The sequence below is a fragment of the Dipodomys ordii genome, unplaced genomic scaffold (assembly GCF_000151885.1).
Source record: "Dipodomys ordii isolate 6190 unplaced genomic scaffold, Dord_2.0 Scaffold35, whole genome shotgun sequence".
NCBI classification, from domain to species: domain Eukaryota; kingdom Metazoa; phylum Chordata; class Mammalia; order Rodentia; family Heteromyidae; genus Dipodomys; species Dipodomys ordii.
In genome coordinates this window covers 12,767,399-12,790,278 of record NW_012267251.1, presented here as the reverse complement: position 1 = coordinate 12,790,278, position 22,880 = coordinate 12,767,399, and the positions used below count along the sequence as shown (strand labels likewise).

Sequence of the window (22,880 nt, the reverse complement as noted above, 5' to 3'; positions counted from 1 at the left end):
TCTACTCTAGGTATTGCATAAAGCTACTAGACTTGATGCCGTTGTTTTTGCCCTTAGACTACCAATGGGACAATGATTAAAGTAAAAACTGGATTGCTGGTGCAAGGGTTCTGACCTTCCAGGAATCTCTTACTCATAAGGGAAGCCAGTGGATGCACTCAGGTGTATACACCTGCAGGCCAGGGTAGAGACCAGACAAAGTGAAGCACGCAGGCTTGAGATGCAAGGAAGGAATTCCAAAGTTGATGGCTCAGTGACTAGGGACCTATCATCCTTCAGATGGGAGAGAATGTTCTTGTAGGTTCCAGAAGCCAACTGCAGCAGTGCTTAATAAGGATACACTGGTGCCCGAAAGTGGGGTATGGGTTTGATAGCCGTTTCTCCATCGATTGCTGTGTAACTTTATGAATTTTTCTGCCTCCATAACTTCCCCCCACCTCACTAATCCATGCTAAGGGAATATAAATTCTCTTTAACATTATCTTAGGTACATGTAACTGGCAAAAGAAAAAAAATCAATTGTATAAAACAGGTACACTACCCCTCTAAAACCAGACATAAATAACTTTGTTACTGTAATAGATGAAGTGCTCCACTGCTTCACCGCCTCCTGCTCTGTGCACACTCAAGTAATTTAAAGGAGGTAGATAGTTGTATCCCAGATTCTCTCAGATGCAAATTCATTTGTAGAGCTAAAGCTGGGACATTTACAAGTATTTATCTACAAGGCTGCACCAAATCTCGGCAGGAAAGGCCAAAAGCCCCTCGCTCAGAGCCAGAGCAACTTGCTGCTAAAGTTCTCAACCACAAAAAAAAAAACCCAAAACAAAACAATAAAGAAGTCATCCAGCTTTCCTGAGAAACAAGTCGGCACTCTGATCTCCCGTTCATTTATTTGCAGACCTCATTAATATAACATCACTGCAACAAACAGCTAACGGAGGATGGTGTCAGGATGAATAATGGAGTTACTCTGCTGAGATAACAATTAGGTTTTGAATGTACTATCAGCTAAGACAGAGCCAGCAAAGATGCATGCCGGGCAGGAGGGCTGGCGCCTCCAATGCCATAAATTCCTGCAGAGCTCATCAGCTGGGCTCTAGCCTCCTGTTGAGAGTGCACAAACGCGCACGTGAGCCAAGTTGGGGAAGCGTGTGCCTGTGGGTGGTTGGGACCCATCGTCTGGTTGTATTTGGGAGCTGGGATGGAAGGGAAACTTGCAGACACACAGTCATCATCACTATCCTCTGAAGTCAGGAGCACTAAGGAACAGGAAGAAGAAGAGGAGCAAGGGGATTAGGAAGTTGAGGGCGAACTGGCTCCACTCTGAGATGCATCCTTCTGGGCTGCTCCAGAACCCCCAATCTCAGACCTCAGATCATTGAATATAAAGGGTGACTCATTTAGGGACAGCCTTCCCTCCTTCTGGGAGTCTCTGATGTCAACCTCTCCCTTCTCTGCTTACAAACCCAGCATTGAGCATGGATACCACAGAGACCATGAGGACTACATAGGCCTCAGAGAGGCAGCCACCAATGCCACGAACCAGGCTGTCCGTCCCTGCTCTGAGTCCCCACCGGAGCAATACTCACAGGCTGCACCTGAACAGCCATTGTATTTTCTCTGGACCTCAGGTTTTGTTATTTGTTTTCAGTACTAGGGTTTGAATTCAGGGCCTTGCATATGCTTAGCTTACCGTCTCAGCTGGCGCTCTACTCCCTGAGTCACATTTCCAGCCTTACCATTTTGTGGGTTATTTTGGAGACAGAGTCTCATGGACTTTTCTTCCCCGGCTAGCTGAAAAACCACAATCCTCCAGATCTCAGCCTCCTGGGTAGCTAGGAATACAGGTGTGAGCCATTGACTCTAAGCTTTAGACTTCTCAATTATAAATTAGTCATAGAAAAAGATAATAACCAACATTTGCTGAATGTTACCACTGTACTGTCCTTCCCCTCACTCAAGTCATCTTTATTTAGATCTTATAGCTTTTATAAGTGGATGTTATTCTTTTTAGCCTCATTTTACAAGCGAAGGACCAGTTGTGTTGTGACATATGATACCTTCCTTCCAGGCCCATGACTAGTAGGTGGAAACAGACCTCTTGCCTGTAAATCCTAGCTACCCAAGGAGACTGAGATCAGGCAGATTATGCATCCAGGCAATCCTGGAAAAAGAAGTTCTCCAGACCCCTATCTCAATAGAATAAAGCTGAGTATAACAGTATATGCCTGTTATCCAAGCCATGACAGGAGGCATAAATACCAGGGTTGTGATCCAGGTTGTCCCAGGCAAAAACTGAGACCCTGTCTCCAAAAGGGCTGGAGATAATGCTTCAAGCCACAGAGCTGCTCACCTATGTGAGCTCAAAATTCAGTACCTCCAACAGAAAACCAAGTGCCATGGCTAGTGAATTTTAGAGCTAGCGTTTAACCCCTCCACTCCTTGACTCTACAGCCCTTATGTTTGATCTGTGCACTGTCCTTGCCCTCTTTTCTCAATTCCTTGGACCAATAGAACTCTATGATTGACAGTGCAGAGGAGACAAGGGGAGCAGGCAGAAAGCTGCTGCCCAAGCCCACTGAAGAGGGCAGAAAGCCAGGATTCCTGATTTTTAGCATCTCCAGATGCACACAGGCAGGAATGACAAGAAGGTGAGACAAAATGGGAATGTGAACATTTAGATCAAAGATAAAGAAGTGAGAGGACAGACATGAGAAGCTCAGAGAGGTAGAGACAGAGGAAGATGGTGGAAGACAATAACCAGCAAAACCAGGTCCAGGTCTGTGGAAAGCAATGAGGTTTGTCCTTAGCACAGAGAAAGAGGCTGGCAGGTTGGGACAAGGAGCAGGCTCCTGACCGATGGCCTAAGGCTCTTTCCTCAGGCAGGAGGGTGGTCAGCTCAGGTAGGACGCTAAATGCACAGGGCAGACAGACCTGACTGTGTTCTGCTCTGTGTGAAAACTTGAACAAGTTCCCTAGCCTGCTGAGACATTCCTTCCCATCTATAAAACACAAATAGCAGTTTTGTTCTCGTAACTTATTTTGAGCCCTAAGTGGGATACTGGTGTGATTCCTGATTCATTGGGAATTGACAAATGGCAAGGATCATCAGAAATACTTTTAATCAAGTCAGGCACCGGTGGCATACGCTTGTCATCCTAGCTATTCAGGAGGCTGAGATCTGAGGATCACAGTATGAAACCAATCCAGCCAGAAAAGTCTGTGTGACTTTTTAATCTCCAACTATCCACCAAAAAGCCAGAAGCTGTGCTGTGACTCAAGGGATAGAGTACCACCAACATTGAGTGAAAAAAAAAAGTCAGGTGAGAGTACAAGACCCTGAGTTCTGACACACACACACAAGAAGGAGGAACAGGAGGAGGAAGAGGAGGAGGAGGAGGAGGGAGGAAATCTTCAATTACCTGGAGCTAATACACTGCTTCTGTCTTCTCTCTCACCATCCCTATCAGCCAGGAGGCAGAACCAGAGGAAGACTAGGTATCTAGAAGGGAGGAGGGCTTTGTAAAGCACCCACTAAGTTCCTCTGACCTCCAACCCCTAGTCTGTACCCCCAATGGCTTTGCCTAAGTCCTTAAGTCCAAAACCAAGAATGGCCATCCCTGTGCAGCCAGCCTGAGCCCTCTCCCCGCAGCCTGCCGAGCCCCTGGGTCTCACAACCCTACCTCCTGGCTGTGGGGTGCAGCCCTTCAGATCACCCCAGCTGTAATTAATCGGCTGCATCTGCTCTCACCCTGGGGCGGCTTTGTGGCACAGTTCCCACCGAACTGTTCAATTAATGGCTGCAAGAATGAGGGCGGCTGCAACATCATAGCAACTACTTTCCAGGTCACAGCACCTACAGAGGAAAACAAACAGGACAGAGTCTGGCAAGAATACAGATTTGACTGGAGTGTCCCAATAGGCACTTGTCGTAGCTCCGTTGGGCTGTGCAACTATTGTGTGGGGGATCTGAGCAGGTGGAGAAGTGGATCCCCGAGCTAGAGGTCCCCAGAAACTTTGATTGGATCCTCCCCAAAAAATAGGAATCCCCCATTCATTAGTGCTCTAGTGTAGGCCCTGGGCTGTGGCCTAAGCATGCCAGCCTTCTCTCAGGTCCTGTTGGCCTGATCCTGGCATAAGATACATCAGTCCCTAAGGGCATGGCCAGGAGTTAGAGGAGCCACTTCTGTGCATGGACTATGTCTGGGGCTAATTCTGTGCCTTACATACAGTGCTTTCCATGTTTGCCTTCAGAATCCAGCAAACGATCGAGCAACTTTTTAGCCCATTACTCATCGAAATACCCATCCGTCTCTTTTTGATTCATCTTATTTTATTATCTTTCAGTACTTGCACAAAGGTGTGGCCATTTAACAAAGCAGTTTATGAATGCAATGCATCTTGATCCATGTCAGCCCTTCCAACATTTTCACCCATCTCTCTCCACTAACTCACCGCTTCCCTCACTTTTCTTATTTTGTAGGATATTCTTCGAATTCTGACTGCATTCTCCCCCCCCCCCACCAACCTCCCAATATAAATTTCTTTAGGGAGAAGAAAGCAGCAGAGTGAAAGGTGTCTAAATGCAGGAAGGAACCCCAAGGAGAAAAAAAATAGGAAAGATACCAAGGGTTCACACTGAACTAGGCTTTGTTGATGGGGTTCCTGACAACCAGAGGGAAGCCATCTTCACTGTCCTTCCTTATAGCACATTAACCAATCAGGCATTGCTCAAGCCACCAGCCTAGTTTGGGTCATTGTACTCAAAGGATGCCCGGAAATTCAAGGGTCCAGAATAAAGCATCTGACATGATCAAAGGGTTTAGAAAAATCATATCTTCAGAAGAAAGGTGAATCAAGCTGCAGAAGCAAAGGCCAGGGGTGACTTCATTGCTCTCTTCAGTTTGAAAGATGTTTGATGAGCAAGCAGCTGTTCCATAGGATGAGGAATCAGACCAGAAGCTGGCTTAAATTAAAGCAAAGAAGATTACAGGAAGAAATCCTGAATGATTCTAGTGTTAAAATTATTTATCACTCTCATGTAACATTTAGGTGCCTCCTTTCATCCAGGCATTATATTAAAGAATACAGTTTCTAGCAAGGTACTGTTGGCTCACATCTATAATCCTAAACTACTCAGGAGGATGAGATATCAGGATTGAGGTTTGAAGCCAGCAGGAAAGTCCATGAGACTCTTATCTCCATTTAACCACCAAAAAGCCAGAAGTACAGCTGTGGCTCAAGTGGTAGAGAATTAGCCTTGTGCAAAAAAAGCTCAGAGACAGCATCCAGGCCCTGAACTCAAGCCCCAGAACTAGCATACATACACAAACACACACACACACACACACACACACACCTGTTCTAGAATCTGATTAAGACCAAAGTAGTTTCCCTAGAGCAGAGAACCAGGACTATTTATTAATGGTTGCTCTGTGCCAGGCAGCATGCTGGCTGACTTTTAGGTTGCTAAGAAAAGTGAAATGTCCCTGTCCCAAGATGATTACCTTCTTAGTGAGGAAGTAGTGACAATTCAATATGGAGATAATTGTCTTGGAAGTGTTCTTGACAGCCAGGAGGAGAAGGCGCTGCTGGATTTGCCCCCAGGAAGTCAAGGAAGCCACATGGAGGAGGTGTCTTTTGAGCAGAGCTGGGTTAGATGGGCTGGTATGCCTGGCCAGTAGAAGGCACAGCATGTCCCAAATATGTGATTTATGTGGGCTTCACACTTGCTGAGTTCTCTAGGTAAATCAGGTAGCCCATCAGAGGGCTGAGCCAGAACTGCAGGAGGGGGGGCGGTCCCCAGTCTAAAAGGTGAGCAGAAGCGAGGTGCCCAGGGAGAGCCTCAGCAAGCCCATGCACCCCAACCCAGGAACAGCACTTCCATGCACCCCAACCCAGGAACAGCACTCCCATGCACCCCAACCCAGGAACAGCACTTCCAAGCTCTTCTGTCCCCAGCCCTCCACTTCTGGTTTCGACTTCTACAGTCCACAGGGGAGAATTTAAATAGATTTCTGATCCACAGTATAATGTGTGCTGGAAACCATGGGGCTGAAATCAGTCAATACTAAAGATCTTCCTTTCATCTCCTTTCCTTCTCTCCCCATCCCTCCCCACTGCACAGGCATAGAAGTGTGTGTGTGTGTGCGCGCGCGTGCTCATGCACACACACACACACACACACACACACACACCTCAAATTGTCAAATCATTTGTTTATGTGGGTGTCTCATTTAGAATTACTTTCCTGAAAGAATTCATTGAGTTCATTGTGAAATGCTGCATCCACTCCAGCATAATTAATAACCAGGGAAAGCAGAAATGGTAAGAAAAGGAGACAGAGAGAGAGACAGACAGGGAGAGAGAAGGAGAGGGAGGGAGGAGAGAGGGAAGGAGGGAGGAAAGGAAGGAGGGAGGGAGGAAAAAGTAAACAAAATTTGGGACAGGGACAGTGCCCTTCCAAAGAGATGGTGGATAAAAGTTCAGAATATGCTTCTATGCAGAGTTGAGTCTATCACAAAGACAAGGCCTTGCCCTTGACATTGCCTCTCTCCTTTCTCAAGTTCAGGCTGTAGGAAACTTCCCAGACATTGTCCAATAACCCATGAGTACTCTTTCTACCCCAGGCCACCCCAGTTTCTCTATCATGAGCCCCATAAGTCATATTGTGTGTTCTCTCCAGGTAGATAGGAAGATTTATCTCATTTCTAACTCCCTGTACTCCTTCACACCTCCATCCCCTCAAACAACTCTAGCAGCCCATGTTTTGGTCATCTGGGCAGACATCTTGGTACAGGGGAACACAGGGGAGGAAGTTAACGATTTTCAAGACCTTCTCTCTCAACTAACATACTGGAGAATTTCCAAATGTTATCTCACTTAAGCCTCACATCATCTCCGTGAGGCAGGCATTATTATGTTTTCAGACGAGGTCATTAGACTCAAGGTCACAGAGCTCATACGCATCAGATCTGCTATTCGAATTCAGCTCTGTCTGACTGCAGAAGTTACTTATTGCCTTCCTGCTGCAGATGCTTCCTCAGTACCAGAAGGCTTCTCCCTACCACAGTGTAGCCAATAGCACATGGGCCCTCCAAAAATGCAAACCAACCTGTGTGGGAGCTATCCAGTATTCCAGGTTTGGTTTATTCTCTGTCAAGGGAGCCTCTATAGAACTACCTAGCACACATATGTGCGCGCGCACACACACACACACACACACAAACTTGCTTTCACCTTTCTCTTCCCTCCTATAGCCCCACAGTTCTTTGGGGATATAAAAGGTTTTCCCTAGAGTTCTGCAAGTAGTAGCCAGGATTCAACCAACTTGTCTTTTCATAAACCTGCATAGAAAGGCCAGACTAGGCTCCCAAGAGAACCAGGCTCTGTGGAATGCTGCCTCGGGTCTCCTGTTCTCAGATGCCCTGCAGTCGGTGCCCTACCATCTAAGACTGCTTATAAGAGAAAACCCTGAGGACAGTCTCCAGAGGGAGAGGGGCTGGGAACCCCAGAGCTGCCTGATCTGAGGTAACACCCCGAAGGGCCCTATTCTCCCCTCCCTCCTCTGGGGAGGACAGAATCGTTTCCTATCAAGCCTCCCCTGTGGCCTTCCTAGAGACTTGATAAAGAGAAAGAAGGAAGCAGGATGCCAAGTTCTTGCTAACCAGGCTACATGGCCCTTATTCTCATCCCCAGCTACCCAGAAGGCCTCAGGTAGGGAGTATGGTGTATAGGATGCCTTCCTCTGGTCCTTTCTTCTCCAAGCACAGATCTCCAACCTGACTCTCTGTAATTTTTGAGCTGGGAAAATGTAATCGTGCTGAAAGGCACAATGATTTCTGGTGAATTTCATCTATGGGTATCACTGTATGTAGCAGGGCATAGAGGGCATTTTATAAACCGGAAGATGTGGCTGAGCTGAAGGAAGCCAGAACCTGAAGAACCATAAAGGCAAGGCAAGGCCACCTAATAGGCACTTTGCTTGCAATGGTCACCTCCATCCATGGTTCTTAGATCATGCCCAGTAACCTGCCTAAGACTGTGTTCCCTGGTAACCATGAGAACATTAGATTTACATGGAGGGACGGTGGAGAGCCTCATGGTTAAAGGAGGTAAAAGATGATGGAGCCCTACTTGCCAGATATGCTGGATCACACAAATCACAGATTCCAAAGATTCATGGGAATAAGAAATGATAGTACCCGGTGACCTTATTTATTATACATGGCAGGTAAGGGAAGATCCTTGCAAGATTTCGGGCTAGGCACACTGTGATTCCATTAACCTTGACAGAGGCATTTGAGAGGATAATTGGGTTATGGTGGGAGGAAGAAAAATTAAGAGTTCATTTTTAGACATGGTGAAATTTGAGGTACCTAAGGGACATAGAGGTGGAAGTAGAGACGTCCAGTAGCAATTGGATATATGGCTGTGGCGCTCAGGAGAGAGGTCTGGGCCAATGATATAGATTTGGAAGTCATCAGTAATGGAAGCCTGGGGAATCCACTTGCAAATGAAATAACCACTGCCTTATCTTGGTTTTGGAAATCTGGAGATCAGTTTTGCTTTCAGCAAGGAAGCTGTAAGCTCTAGGTACCTCCTAAGTCCCGGAGCAGGATATTGCTTAGTTGCCCTTGACCCCAAACTTCCTGGCTATCCACCCCAGGTGGTGAGGACAACACAGGACATAGGCTAGAAAGAAAATTCTCCTGAAAACAACTTCCCCAGGCATGTTCCTAACCTGAAAACCTCCTGGTTCATGATCCAGGAGGATCTTGGGTTTGTTTTTCATTTGTTTTCAACTCTGAACAATGCTGTTTTTATACATTTATATGTTATTGTTATTATGGTGATGTACAGAGGGGTTATAGTTATATAAGTTAAGTAGAGGACATTTCTTTTTGAACAATGTCACCCCTCCCTCACTTTCTCCCAGTTTTTCCTTCCCATCCCCACCCACCAGTTGTATAGTTCATTTTCCACACAGTATCCAATGTGTACCACTTCTGCATTCTGTCCCTCCATTTCTGTGCTTCCCCTTACCCTCCCAAAGACAGATAAATGAACAAACAAGACAAAAGGAAAAGAAAACAAAACAGCAACAAAGAAAGAAGTACTTCTTGTTCCCATTTCCTGGAGTTCCTTTCAAGAAACATTATCTTATATAGCCTGATGTATATAATAGCTACCGCACTTTTTTGATCCTCTCCTCTGGTCTCTGTCAGAATGTGTAGAGACCTGTGTAATTTATGTGATCCTGGGTTTCTTAGTTTGGTGTGAAGCAGCCATTACCCATCATCAGAGTAAGATAATAATCCTTGTTAATAATTTACAAGTGAGAGACAGACAGACAGATAGACAGACAGAGAGCGAGACAGAGAGACTTCCTTCACTAATCAATGTAAGCTGACTTATACTTCTGAGCAACTCTTTGCCAAAATAACCAACCCTATAGAACCCGGGCTCCCAAACGTTGGAAGGAAATGCTTGTGATGACTTCACCAGCAGCAGGAAGCCAGCCGGTGCAACCTGCCAGCAACACTGAGTATCCACAATGCAGCCCCCCGCGTGCTACCTGCAAGACGGAAATATTTTTAGTCTTTCCAGAAAGATTTCATTTCACAGTTCTTCTGAAAGGTTGTAATTAACTGCAGTGAGCAAAAAGAATATATTTTTAAAAATAAAAGTGGGGGGAGGGAGGGAAGGAGGAAGGGAAGGAGAGGAAGAGTCCCCGCACTTGTGTGGATTCCTTTAGATAGGTGGGCTTGTGATATCCAGGTGGCTAGGGGGAGGGGAGGGAGAAGTTCAGCCCAAAGGAATCAACAAGAACTGGGAGCTAAAAGCAAATTCTCTACCAGTGCTCTGCTGCAGGGAAGGAAGCAGCCCCTCCTCTGTTTCTCACTGGCAAATGTCCATCACCCGGGGTCTGAGTCCTGAGGGAACTCTGCCAGAAAAGCACAGAATAGCCAGGATGTATTATTGTTGGATATTTTTAGAATTCCCAGGGACAGAAAGAGCTACAGGAGCTTCTGCCTCCTTGTGCCAGCACTTTCTTCCCTAAGTTGTCCTTTTTTCCCCCACCCTCAGCCCCACCACGCAGAGATGCCTCTGAATCCCTTTGGCTATATCTCCCTTGATTTGCTTCATGGGTTCTGCCTAGTTTTATTCACAAAATTGGATTTTTCCCCCTAGAAAAATGGACTCAGAATCACAGACAAGGTGACCTGAATGAAATGAGCCTCCATTTGCTCATGGTCAGGGTCTTGCTGGCAAGAAGGGGGGAGGAAGCACCATCTAAGACCTACAGCCTTAGAGGCATGAGTTCAAGTCCTGGCTCTGTAGGCATCATGCGAGAGCTAGGGTCTAAACAGCATGTTAGCCTGGCAGCAAGGGAGGAGAATTATTCTCATCCCCCACCATCAGCTCTCTTCTGCTTGCTATGACCTGGGAATGAGGTAATGGCATGCCCACCTGTGCTGTCCACGTCACAAGAAGGGCGGAGAGAGAGACTCACTGTGGGACAGGACAGGTGAGACAACACTGTCACCCATACCACTCATCTTGGCCCAAGGCCTTCTGATTCTGATGACCCACCAAACACTCCACCATGCATACAGGATTTAGGTGGACTAGGTACTCAGCATCCACAAACACAGAGGATGAGGCTCAGTCCCAAGGCACCATTTGGGGATCCTATGGGACAGTTGGTCGTGATCAAGTCTTGCCTCTCTTGTAGAACAGTCATAAAGATTCTGGGACTTTTGACAACAATGTGTACCCATTTCTTGAGACCACAGATTTATCCTTAACTTCTCTAGTTCTAATTCTGTCACTGGAAAATAAAGATCTTGGAATCAGATACCCTGAGATTGATTGCATCCAGCTCTGAAATTCTGCTTTGCTCTGCTGGCTAGATTTGAGCTTGCTTCTAATTTCTTCTCCATCAGATGAGTAAGGACCACAAAGCATGAACTTATTATTCACTGCATTTTTCCAAGAGCCTCATCTGTTCCCAGATAGAAGTTACACCCTGGGAGAACCTAATTCTACCATTCTTTCTCCTGTTTGGTAAAATTAAAATGAGAGAGTTGCGTTTTATGACTGAGTTGAGGAATGAATAAATAAATAATCTTTGCTAATAGGAAACCACTAAAGACTAGGAAAATCCTAAAGCTATTTCTGGTGTCATAGGTTTGTTGTTTTGTTTTTGTTTTTTCCAGAACAGTGACAAATGTACTCAGGTCGTAGAGCACCCCTACCCCTCCCCCCCCCCCCCGCCCCCCAGCCATACCTAATCTCATCCTGCTCTGAGCTCTATCCTTATCACCATAGGCGCTGAATCAGCGTTATTTATGAGCCTTTGTTATCAAATCCTCTGACTGTAAGCTCCTTGAGGGTATATTCAACACTGGACCCCCTCAGCATCTAGCACACAGAGAAGTGGCAAGAATAGCACTGTCACCGGTACAAAGCCCTTCAGGTTTACAGAATGCTCCAAGCGCACTCTCTTATTGCTTGGGTGGTGATGCGGGGGAGGGGGTAGTAGGGGGTGGTGAGAGTGTTCCCAAGTTTCCTGTGAACTTGCTTGACATGAAATTCTCTTTTCTTAACTAAGACTCGAAGTTCAGAGAAATTTTGTGACATGATCACAGTCAGGCAACTAGTGAATTCAAGACACATATTCAACAATGATCTTTCTGCCTAGAATCCAGAATCCTTTCTGATAATTTTTTAAAGAAATGAATGAATGGATGGCTAGATGGATGGATGAATGGATGGATTGGATGAATGGATGGATTGATAGATGGATACAGTAAAGCAACTAGTGAATTCGAGACACATATTCAACAATGATCTTTCTGCCTAGAATTTTTTAAAGAAATGAATGAATGGATGGATAGATGGATGGATGAATGGATGGATTGGATGAATGGATGGATTGATGGATAGGTACAGTCAGGCAACTAGTGAATTAGAGATACATATTCAACAATGATTTTTCTGCCTAGAATCTAGAATCCTTTCTGATAATTTTTTAAAGAAATGGATAGATGGATGGGTTGGGATGGATGAATGGATGGATGGGATGGATGAATGGATAGATGGGATGGATGGATGGAAGGGATGGATAGATGACATAACCAAGGAAGTCCTATAATGCAGATGATCAGATCTTAGATATCTATATATATCTTACATATATTATTAGATCTTATTAGATTATCAGATCTTAGATATGCATAGATAGATACATATATACACATACACACATATACAAAACACATGGATACTCAGATTCTGGATGTTCATTAAAGTCCTTGCACACCCTTCCCTCAGGGAATAGTAAAAGAGGTGGTTGTCTCTATTTCTCTAGCTGCCCAGCTTGGCTCATCCCCTTTCCCTCCTGCAGATCTTGACAGTGTCTGGACCACCTGAGGGAGGAACCCGAGTGACCATCCATGGTGTGAACCTGGGCTTGGACTTCTCCGAGATCGCTCACCACGTGCAGGTGGCCGGGGTGCCCTGCACGCCCCTCCCGGGGGAATACATCATCGCTGAGCAGTGAGTGTGCCCCGGCTGACCCTTTTCCCTTCGTTGCCTGGAAACACTTCCCTTTGCCTTCCCCTCCCATGGACCCTGACCCCACAATCTTCCTAGGAGGCTCCCACCTGGCCTCCACCCTCAGAAGGTCTTGCACCATTTGAGTACCTCGCTGGCCTGGCATCAGAGCTTCTGCTTCCCCTGCTGGCTCTCATTCAAGTCTTTTCCTTGCCTGCCTGCATGACTAAGCCAGTTTCCTGACACGTTCAGGCTCCTCCCAGGACTCCCACAGCCCCTCCTGCCAGACCCATTGGAATGCATCCTGCACGGTGGGCTGCGGGCAACAATTTGTTTGGTGCATGGGGCTCTGACAGCAGCTTAATCCGAGCAGGGCCTCCGCCGGAGCAAATTCATTTATTTCACTAAGGGAAATGTCAGCTGGAAATTAGAAAATAGGCATGTAGTGGCGGACAGGCGAACGAGGCTCTGGGAGTGACATATGTTCCAATTTGGGGTGTTCATTTGGCAGTGGCAGCCACTGCGAGTTGGGGGACAGGAGGTGGGCATGAAGCTGGGGAAGGGGAGGTGACGGAATGGTGGAAGAAAAGATGTTACTCCTCCAAGGAGAGAGGGAGGGGAGCTGCCAGATCATTCTGCATGATTTGTCATGTGAAGTTGGGTCAAACCATCTGATTCCACTGAGCACGCAGCTCTGTGGGTGGTGCTACCAGCATGAGCAAGGGCTTGACTTTGGAGCAGGGGAATCCCTCCTTTAGGGCCAGCCCTCTGCAGCCTCGGGCTCTCTCCCCATCATCCCCACCCCACTTCACCCCTCCCCGTCTCCCCACCTCTCCACCTCCTGAGAGCCAGTCTCAGTAGCAGCCAGGAAAAATGACTGCCACCTTAGCCTTCATCTGTACTTCAGTTCACAAGACACTTTCTCAAGCACTCTTTCATTTTTAATCAGTCAGGACCAGCCCAGGTAAATTAGTACTTCTTATCATCATTTTGCAAAGTAGGAGAGAGCAAGAGACTGGCAGAAGTCAAATGACTTTCCCCAGTTTACTCAGGATGTGAGGGGCCAAGAAAGAATGAGAACTTGACCCTCCTGACACCCCACCCACCCAAGGCTGTTTTCCTTCTGTAACAGCCATGTGGCAATAGGCTGGAAAGGCGCGACTTGAATATTCTGTGAGTCATCTGCATGTGGCTTCGGGGCTCCAGAGATCATAATTCCAGCAGGACCCAAAGAAGGGTCAGAGGTACAGGGGTGAATTCCCAGACTCTGGCCAAAGACAGGGAGGAGACGGAGCTGACCTGATGCCTCCTGTCCTTCCAACCTTATCCCTATATGGAGTGAGCTCTGGAGAGAAGGCTGGCCAGGTCTACAGGAAAGCGATGAGGCAGGGAGAAGGGAAATGATGTAAGTAGTACTTCAGAGCCAGAAGACAGGGCGAATGCTGCCAGGGCCGGAGCCAGGGCAGCCTGCAGAGGTCCTCATGGCCAGACAGTCCACACCAAGCCAGCACCCCACCAGGCTGTCCTGATTGGGCACTGAGTCACACTGACCCCAAAGTTCACCTTGGCCTTAAAGATGTGTCTCGGGCCTCTAACACACACCAGTCTCCAGCCTGAGGTGGGAATGGAAGAGGTCAAACTTGCAAGCTGACAAGAGCCAATTTCTGGGCAGCTGGACCTTGGCATCTCATGAGCTTTGGTATTAAACTGTGATTTAACCTTGGCTCCTCGAATGACCAGCCTGAGACCATAGAAAGCTGTTTGATCTCTAACTTCCCTCAGTCTCCTGTGTGATCCAAAAGGAAGGAATGTTAGTTCTGTTTTTGTAGTCGCAGCCACGCTACTTCCCCAAAACCAGGAGGCAAGAAATGCCTGGAGGAGAAAACTGGAAACGGGTGGTGAATGGTCATCACAAGGCCCCACCGAAGCTAATGGCGACCCTAGAAAATTGCCACTGTCCTCTCCTCAAGGCCTGGGGCAGGCAGGAGGTAGCGAACACACCATGTGCCTCGCCCATACAGCCCTGGTTTCCAGCGGCGCCCAGCTCATTACCACTCTCGAGGCTTCGGAGTTTGTTAACATCATTAAACCCTCCATCCCGGGCAGTGAGCAGCAGGCACTGTCATTACAGATGTCTGCAAGAGATGAATTTGGCTAAACGGGCTCTGTGCAGAGTCCCGGGCTCGAGCAGGATTAGCAGGCGTGGTAATGATTCACCATATGCTTGTGCCTTGCCATCTATCACTCAGCAATTAGGTTCACGTTGGTTAAAGGGCCCCACTTAGTCCTGCAATCAGCACCCCACAGATCTGTGGAGGGCCAGATGATTCCATCACAGGACATTTTTTGGGCAACAGGATGCAGGTTGAGGCTGCAGCTCAGCCTCGGTGGGGACAGGGCCCCTGCATGAGGCCAACTCAGCTCTGATCCTCAGAACCCTCCCTCCCATCTGCTATACCTATGAACTCACAGAAGCTCCATCGGTGTACTTCCCGTCCTTAGAGCAAAGCACCATGGGAACAGCTCCAACAATTGGTGTTCCATGGGAGAAAGGGTACCAGATTTGTGCCAGGAGACTGAAGGCCAAGCCATAACGTGACTATCAATGAGCTAGGTGACTTTAGGCCAGTCACTTTGTTCCTTGATCCTTTATAATGTCTATCTGGAAAGTAAGGATGTAGGAAGAGATCTCTGAATCATTTCAGTGGTCCTTATGAGACACAACAACATGCACCATGGGGCCTCCACTCCCACTATTACTGGTGGCACTAATGTGACTCCAGACCTGCCCTGTCAATCAAGAGTCACTGTCAACCAAGAATCACTGTCAACCAAGAATCTTCAAATATCAAAGCTGAAAAGTTGTTTGGTACAACTCTTTCTTTACAAGGAGAAAAGTTAGGTGCCTCTAGCTATTGCCGTGTGTGTGTGTGTGTGTGTGTGTGTGTGTGTGTGTGTGTGTGTACGTGTGTGCATACACACACACACACACACACACTGATCTTGGGGTATGAACTCAGGACCTGAGTGCTTCTTTGCTCCAGGCTAGCACTTTGTCACTTAAGCAACAGCTACACTTCCCTGCCTGGGTTGGCTCTGAACCATGATCCTCAGATCTCAGCCTCCTGGGTAGCTAGAATTACAGGTGTGAGTCACCAGCACTTAGCATAGTACATAGTATTAATAGTATATAGTACTATTTTATTAATAGTACATAGTAACACTTAGAGTCACTAGGGACACAGGGAAGAGACAAAGATATGGAAGAGCCTCCAAAGTTCAAACATAGGACCCAACTTGTGTGGCCTGGAGGAAAAGGTAGCAGGCATACCACTGATCCACAACGAAGAGAATAGGAGATTACAGTCTTAGGAAAACAGCTGAGTCCATCCCCAAACCCTCTGCCAAAACCCTCACCTCTGTCATTTCTCCTCCCTGATAGACATCCAGAGCCTTCCATTAAACCTAGTGTCAGAGGCAGGCACAGAGGCTCATGCCTGTAGTCCCAGCTACTTGAGAGGTTCAAATGGAAAGATTACTTGAGCTCACAAGTTTAAGACCAGACTGCACAACATAGCATGATCCATTAGAGAGGGAAGGAAGGAAGGAAGGAGGAGAGGAAGGAAGGAAGGAAGGGATGGAGGGAGGGAGGGAAAGAGAGAGGGAGGGAAAGAGGGAGGGGATGAGTGGGGAGGAAAATTCTAATATCAGCAGAGTAGTCAAGGGTATGAGGTTTGGAGTCAGGTTAACCTGCACTCCAATCAATGTTCTGCCGCTTTCAGAACCGTGTCAGAATGACACTATCTCTGAGCCTTAGTTTCATTTTGTGCAAAGTGCAGGTGACAAGGCCTCCCCCATTGTGGCAGGGCCTGGAGATGTTGTAGAGCCCTATCTTGTGAGGTACATCCACCACAAGCACCTTGCAGCCAATGTTAGAACGAAGGTGTAGAATAGAACAGGCACTCGCCACGCCCCTTCCCACTCCCTGCCTTGCCTCTTCTTGAGCTCTTCCCTCTCCTTCCCCTACCCCAAACTCAGACAGGTGCCTACAACAAGCACTAAGCACATCTATCTGTACCCTTCCCTGTAGGCATGGAGCCCAGGAACGGAGGAGCAAGTCAGATGGGGCTAGATTTCACCCCCATGCTGCTTGATTTCCTGAGGATCTTTGTCCTCACTTCAGACATGCCCGCCCAGACTCCTCTATAGCCCCCTGCTGACTGAAGCCTTCGCCCCACTCATTCTCCAGGTGGTAGAGCTCCGCTTTGGCACTGAGGATACATGGGCTGCTCTCTGGCTTAGTGTAGTTCTGTTCCAGGCTGGGGCATTCAGAGCCAACTGCGGGTGCTCAGCTTAGACATTCCAACTCCCATCCATCCATCACGCTTCTTTCTCCCAGATGCATGGTGCAGAATGCTTATCTTTTAAAATATGAACCCTGAGGAAGAATGTATCTTAGGAAAGACAGAGTGCTGTAAGAGCCCCACCTGCTGCTAGCCCCCTCCAGGGTCTTCTTTCCCAAGAATGGTTCTTGCCCATGACCTTCACATGTCCTCACATTGCCTTTCACCATAAGCCTGCGATGATTCTTCCTGCTTGTCTTCTGGCAGACTACTCCTGCAGAGAGTCCTCAGGCGATGAGTGAGGAGCAAGGGAGCCCTGATTAGAAGAGAAGGAAAGGCTTATCTGTTCCCCCCACCCCACCCCCACTACCCACAATCCACAGCTGCCTCTCTTCAGGCGCTCCCAAGGGTGCAGGGTGTGGGTTGTAGAATAATAGCAGACACCCCCAAACAGGAACAGGGCCAACACCCAAGAAACAGGATGGGAGAATTGTTACTCCAAGCAGGTAGCTGCCTGAAATTAACCACACACAAGAACCTTACATTAAGCTTCTCAAATGCGCCACTAATGAGGTTTAAGGAGACGGTTACGTGACAAATACTAATTGATCATTACTATCGTGCTGACGTGGGTTCATAATTAATTTATTTATTCATAGAGAAAGGGAAGGGAGAATACTCTTCCATGCACGTTCAGTTCTTTCTTGTTGCATCTAATATGCTAAACGTAATAAGACAGTTATGGCATGTTAAGTAAATATTCGCTCGGAGTGAAAGTACTTATTCAGGATTAACTGTTATGAAGGAGATGGAGACCAGCGGCATGCCGAGCGTGTGAGCATGCGGCGTATTTGTTTAATGCAAGTTTTATTACATCGAAATGAAATCTCTGTTTAGTTACCTTCCTTCCTGCAGAAGCTGTTCAGATAAGCATCACTCGGTTAAACATGGATCTTCCCCACCGTGCCAGGATAATGCTAGGGATTAGTGGGGAGGGAACTCTGCTTTCCGGGGCTCCCCCCCCCTCAGGCAAACATACCAGGGACACCACACTGCTCTAACTTTGCAATGGTGTGGGAAGACAAGAGGAGTCCTGCTCTCCCCAGTCCTGTTCCCAGCATCCTTTTCCTTTTCTTCTGAGCCTGGAGGCTCTCTCTCTCTCTCTCTCTGTCTCAACTGCTCCAGGCCTTACAGTTCCAGGAAAGCCCCCCCCCCCCAGGACTTGATTTCTTAAGTCCTCCACTGGCTGCCCTTTCTAAAAGGCTACTGTGATGAAGGCTACCAGAGTCTAAATGGACAGGGTGACTTATGTCAGGTGCTGGGGAGTCACCAGTAGGGGTATTGATCGGGATTGCTCGGGAGAACTCAGCACACCTCCTCCTTCCCGCACTCCTGCTAGCACGAGGCGTGACTTCCAACCCAGGGCCCAGTCATCTGCTCCCCTGCCAGCTTGTGTGCTCAGCCCTTGATTAACTGGGAAGCCAGTCTCAACACCCAGCCTAATGAACGAACTCTGCACCTTCCTCCCGTTTGCTCACCCCCAGCCTGCACACCTCCCACTTGTAAAAACTCACTGTAGGCCAATGGGCCACAGTTGAATCTGAGTGCCAAACTGGCCCTCAACCTGATCTTTTAGGGAATAATGCAATGTTGGCTTTTACATAAAAGAGTACACTAACTAAAAGGTTAATCCCTAGATCTCTCTGCTGGACATTCAGTTTATTACACACACACACATATACACACACACATACACACACACACACACACACACACACACACACACACTAGCTACTGCAGTGATCAGAGACCTGGGCAGCATTGCCCACAGGACTTTAGAGATGATCCAATCCAACTTCCTACTGTACAGATAAAACTAAAGCCAGGAGAGGGAAAGCACAGAACCCAAGGGTGCACAGCTAAGTGGCTGGCCAAGCTGACTCCTGGCCCAGCACTTTGACATGGTTGTGATGAGCCATTTACTATAACTGGATGAGCGAGAGGGGCAGGGATGAAGCCTGGCCCAGCCTCTCACCAGAAGGTTTGCTATCTCCTCAGGATCGTCTGCGAGATGGGCCACGCCCTCATAGGAACCACCTCTGGGCCCGTGCGCCTGTGCATAGGGGAGTGTAAGCCAGAGTTCATGACCAAGTCCCACCAGCAGTACACCTTCGTGGTAAGTATTGGGACTGGGACTGGGCCACAGAGAGCAACAAAGGCACAGGTGTACTCTCCCAGGGAGACCCACATGCAGTCCCAGGTTGGGCAGTCCCAGACCTTTCAGACTAAAGACCAGAAAAAAAGGATCGTGACCTCATTGCTTACAACCCTATCATTCTGGAGTATAATGGACATGGGAATAACAAAAGCTGTAGAGAACCAAGTCCTAACAGGCCACAGGTCAGAAGCCAAACAAAGCCAAATGCACCCTTACTTAGAAAGTAGATGAGTATAGAGGAACCTGCCATTTGTCCTCCAGTGTGATATCTTGGTCTTATTCCATCCCAACAAGGATGAGCCCATGAGGGGGTCTAATTAAACAGGTCTATATTGATCTACCTGATTTGTCTCCTGCCAAGGCTATTTTCATGGGAGTTTAGGAGAGTCGCTGAATCTGGCAGAGCCAGGAGAGAGGACATCAGAGATGGTCACTCTGTGTGTCAGTGTGGTTACACACGTGTATGCCTGTCACACCTGAAGGCACACCCATATGCTTAGACAACAGGTGTAGTCTCATGAAGGCTTTTGACAAGGCTGGCACTGGCTTCTCACCGAATCAATATTTGTTTCTGAGGACCTGGTGCCTGCCTGGGCTAAATTCATACAAAATCGATAACTTGCTTCTGGGATCCTCAAGTCCCTTTTTCTAGCACTTACCACCATGGCCACATCAAGTACTTCATTAAAAAGTGTTAACACTAGCGGATGGGGTCAAACCAGCCTTGCTAAGAGTTTTGAAAAATCGTTAGGCCACAAAATTCTCTTCTCTCTAAAGCATTTTAACTGCTTATTTTTAGAGTTTCCAGACTCTGGCGTCTCATCTTGGCATCTAGCTTTCACTCATGCTTTTCTCTCTTAGTTGGAAAGAACCACAGCCTGTCTGCTGACAAATATTCCATCTCCCCCACCCTGGGAGGATGAGAGGCAAAGATAGAAAGACAAGATGGAGAGACAGCTGTAGATGACACAGATGGGAGGGGCCTTAAGGGTAATCTAGCCCACCCTCCTCCCTTGACAAGGGAACAAGCAAATGTCCAGAATGATCCTAAACTTTGCCTTGGGGCCTGCAGCTAGTGAGTGGCTAATGCAGACTAGATTTCATACCTGTGCCATTGCTCAGTTGAATGCACTTTACATGCCTTTGACCTGTAGACAATGAGTTTTAGGCTCACTGCTATAGTTTTGTGAATTTACTAGAAACTCCCATCCAGTTGACCCATCACCCACTTGATGAGAGTTGGAGAGGCCACGTCTAACATTCACTGACCACACCAGAAACCCTCACATGCTTACGGAAGGACAAAGAAACCTGTGTATGGGCCGTTCTGGGAGCTATCGCTTCTCAGCAGCCCAACTTAGACAGGGGTGCTTTATTCAGCCTTATCGATTTTGTGCCAAAAAAATCAGGACAGGTTCTAGATAGAGAAGCATTTTCAAATGATTCTCAATTTGTAAACTAATTGATAGATTAGTCAGTGTCACTTCCGCTGTCCTTTCAGTGTTATGAGCACAAGACTCCCCAGGGAGTTAATTAATTCCAGCACACTGTCCTCTGCCTTCCCTGGAGATACCCTCAGAGAGACCCGAGTGAGCACCTGGGACTACCAAAAGCAGGAAAAGTACCTCCACTCCAACACAGGGATAGTCTTTGTGTCCTTGGGTCTAGCCTGGGACCTAAAGTTGTGAACGTTTTTCTGCTTCTTTCCAAAGAACCCTTCTGTGCTGTCACTCAACCCCATCCGAGGACCAGAGTCAGGAGGTACCATGGTTACCATTACAGGCCATTACCTTGGTGCTGGGAGCAGTGTGGCTGTCTACCTGGGCAACCAGACCTGCGAGTTCTATGGGTGAGAAGCACTTGAAGGCCAAGTAGGCCGTATGTCTGAGACATGTGTATGCATGTTCCTGTGTGTGTTTGTTTAGCAGCTTGGCCTGCTGATTCCATGTTACCTCCTGGGCCCAAGCACTGTCCCAACCATTGTTAGAAATACAGACTACTTGTCAGTTTATGTCCTGTAGATCACTTTTTTTTTCCGGTTGTGGCGCTTGAACTCTGGGACTGGGCACTGTCCCTGAGCATTTCAGCTCAAGGCGAGCACTCTACTACTTGAGCCACAGCGCCACTTCCAGTTTTCTGGTGGTTTATTGGAGATAAGAGTTTCAAGGCCTTTCCTTCCCTGGCTGCCTTTGAACCGTGATCTTCAGACCTCAGCCTCCTGAGTAGCTAGGATTACAGGTGTGAACCACCGACGCCTGGCTTAGATCACAACTTTTAAAGGTCACTGAAAAGGACTCCTGTTGAATCTCTAGTCACCATGAGGACCTACATCCACTGAGTTCCCTAAGAGGACCTGGGAAATATGGAGGCTGCATAGACTTGTACTCTCAGTATCTCTTGTGCATTTAAAAATAAAAAATCAATCAGCCCCTGTAATCCTAGCTACTCAGGAGACTGAGATCTGAGGATCAAAGCCAGCCTGCGCAGGAAAGTCCATGAGACTCTAATCTCCAATAAACCACTAGAAAACCAGAAGTGGCGCTGTGGCTCAAGAGGTAAAGTGCTGACCTTGAGCTGAAGAGCTCGAGGATAGCACCCAAGCCCAGAGTTCAAGCCCCACAACCAACCAAAAAAAAAAAAAAAAAAACAACCTACTCTTCCAGGAGGCCTGGAAATATGAAGACCTGGGGAGAGTTTGGAAAGAATCCATAGATAAGAACCCAGTTGGTGTAGTGTGACCCATCTGACAATCTCCTTGCACTATAAACTCTGCCGGAGCAATCCTTGTGTGCTTGTCACTGTGTGTGGTTGATTCTAAGTGGATATGTGTTGACAGCCTGATGCCTTGGTTTCTCATAGTCTAGAAAAGTCCAGAAAAGAAGAATTCCTCCATAGTTTATGGAGCCCGGTCCTTACCCCACACTCTCTATCCAACTCCATCCAACGTGCTCCCTCCCCGCTAGGTTTGGGTCTCAGGTGGGAAGGAGGCACTGATGGGTGCCGATGGGGGAGTGTGTGCTGTCACAGGGAGCAGAAACAAGCAACTCTGACCAAGGGACGTGCCTTTTCAACTTGAGTCGACCTTGCCTATCATTTTTAATCCTCCCGCTTCTCCCCCATCAGGAGATCAATGAATGAGATCGTGTGTGTGTCACCTCCATCATCCAACGGCCTGGGCGCAGTGCCTGTGTCTGTGAGTGTTGACAGAGCGCGTGTGGATAACAGCCTGCAGTTTGAGTACATAGATGACCCCCGGGTGCAGCGCATTGAGCCAGAGTGGAGCATCACCAGGTGAGGCGGAGACGGGGAGCTTTGTAAATGCCCTGCAGCACAAGGGCAGCTCGTGATAGTGGGAGAGAGGCGCACGGGAGCAGGTTCAAGGGAGGGTTTCCCTAACCAGCCTCTGCTCTGTTCCCACAAGTGGCCACACACCACTGACCATCACAGGCTTCAACCTGGATGTCATTCAGGAGCCAAGGATCCGAGTCAAGTTTAATGGCAAAGAATCTGTCAATGTGAGTAACCCTTAGTCTGGCCCTGCCTGACCAATCATTGTGATTCCATAAGCCAGTGGTCAGGAAGGGAAACACCTGGATACTGGAAAGGGAAGTTGGTGTGTAACTTGGAGCTGGGATACATGGTCCCAAATAGCTGATCCTTACAATGTAGTTGATAATTACAGTGTAATTTCTTGTCAGAAGATGATCTAGTGAGCATATAAAAGTCCTGGCTTCCGAGCTGATGATACAGCACAA

At 47.6% G+C, this 22,880-nt stretch overlaps 1 protein-coding gene across 1 annotated transcript in view; it reads left to right on the top strand.

The window, feature by feature from the left end:
* Positions 1-22,880, top strand: part of Plxna2 (plexin A2) — a 189,581-nt gene that overhangs the window by 142,350 nt on the left and 24,351 nt on the right. The window contains exons 12-16 of the mRNA XM_013017499.1: positions 12,416-12,567; positions 18,966-19,083; positions 20,838-20,974; positions 22,249-22,416; positions 22,547-22,640. Coding sequence (XP_012872953.1) covers positions 12,416-12,567; positions 18,966-19,083; positions 20,838-20,974; positions 22,249-22,416; positions 22,547-22,640 — 669 coding nt within the window. The remainder of the gene's footprint in view (positions 1-12,415; positions 12,568-18,965; positions 19,084-20,837; positions 20,975-22,248; positions 22,417-22,546; positions 22,641-22,880) is intronic.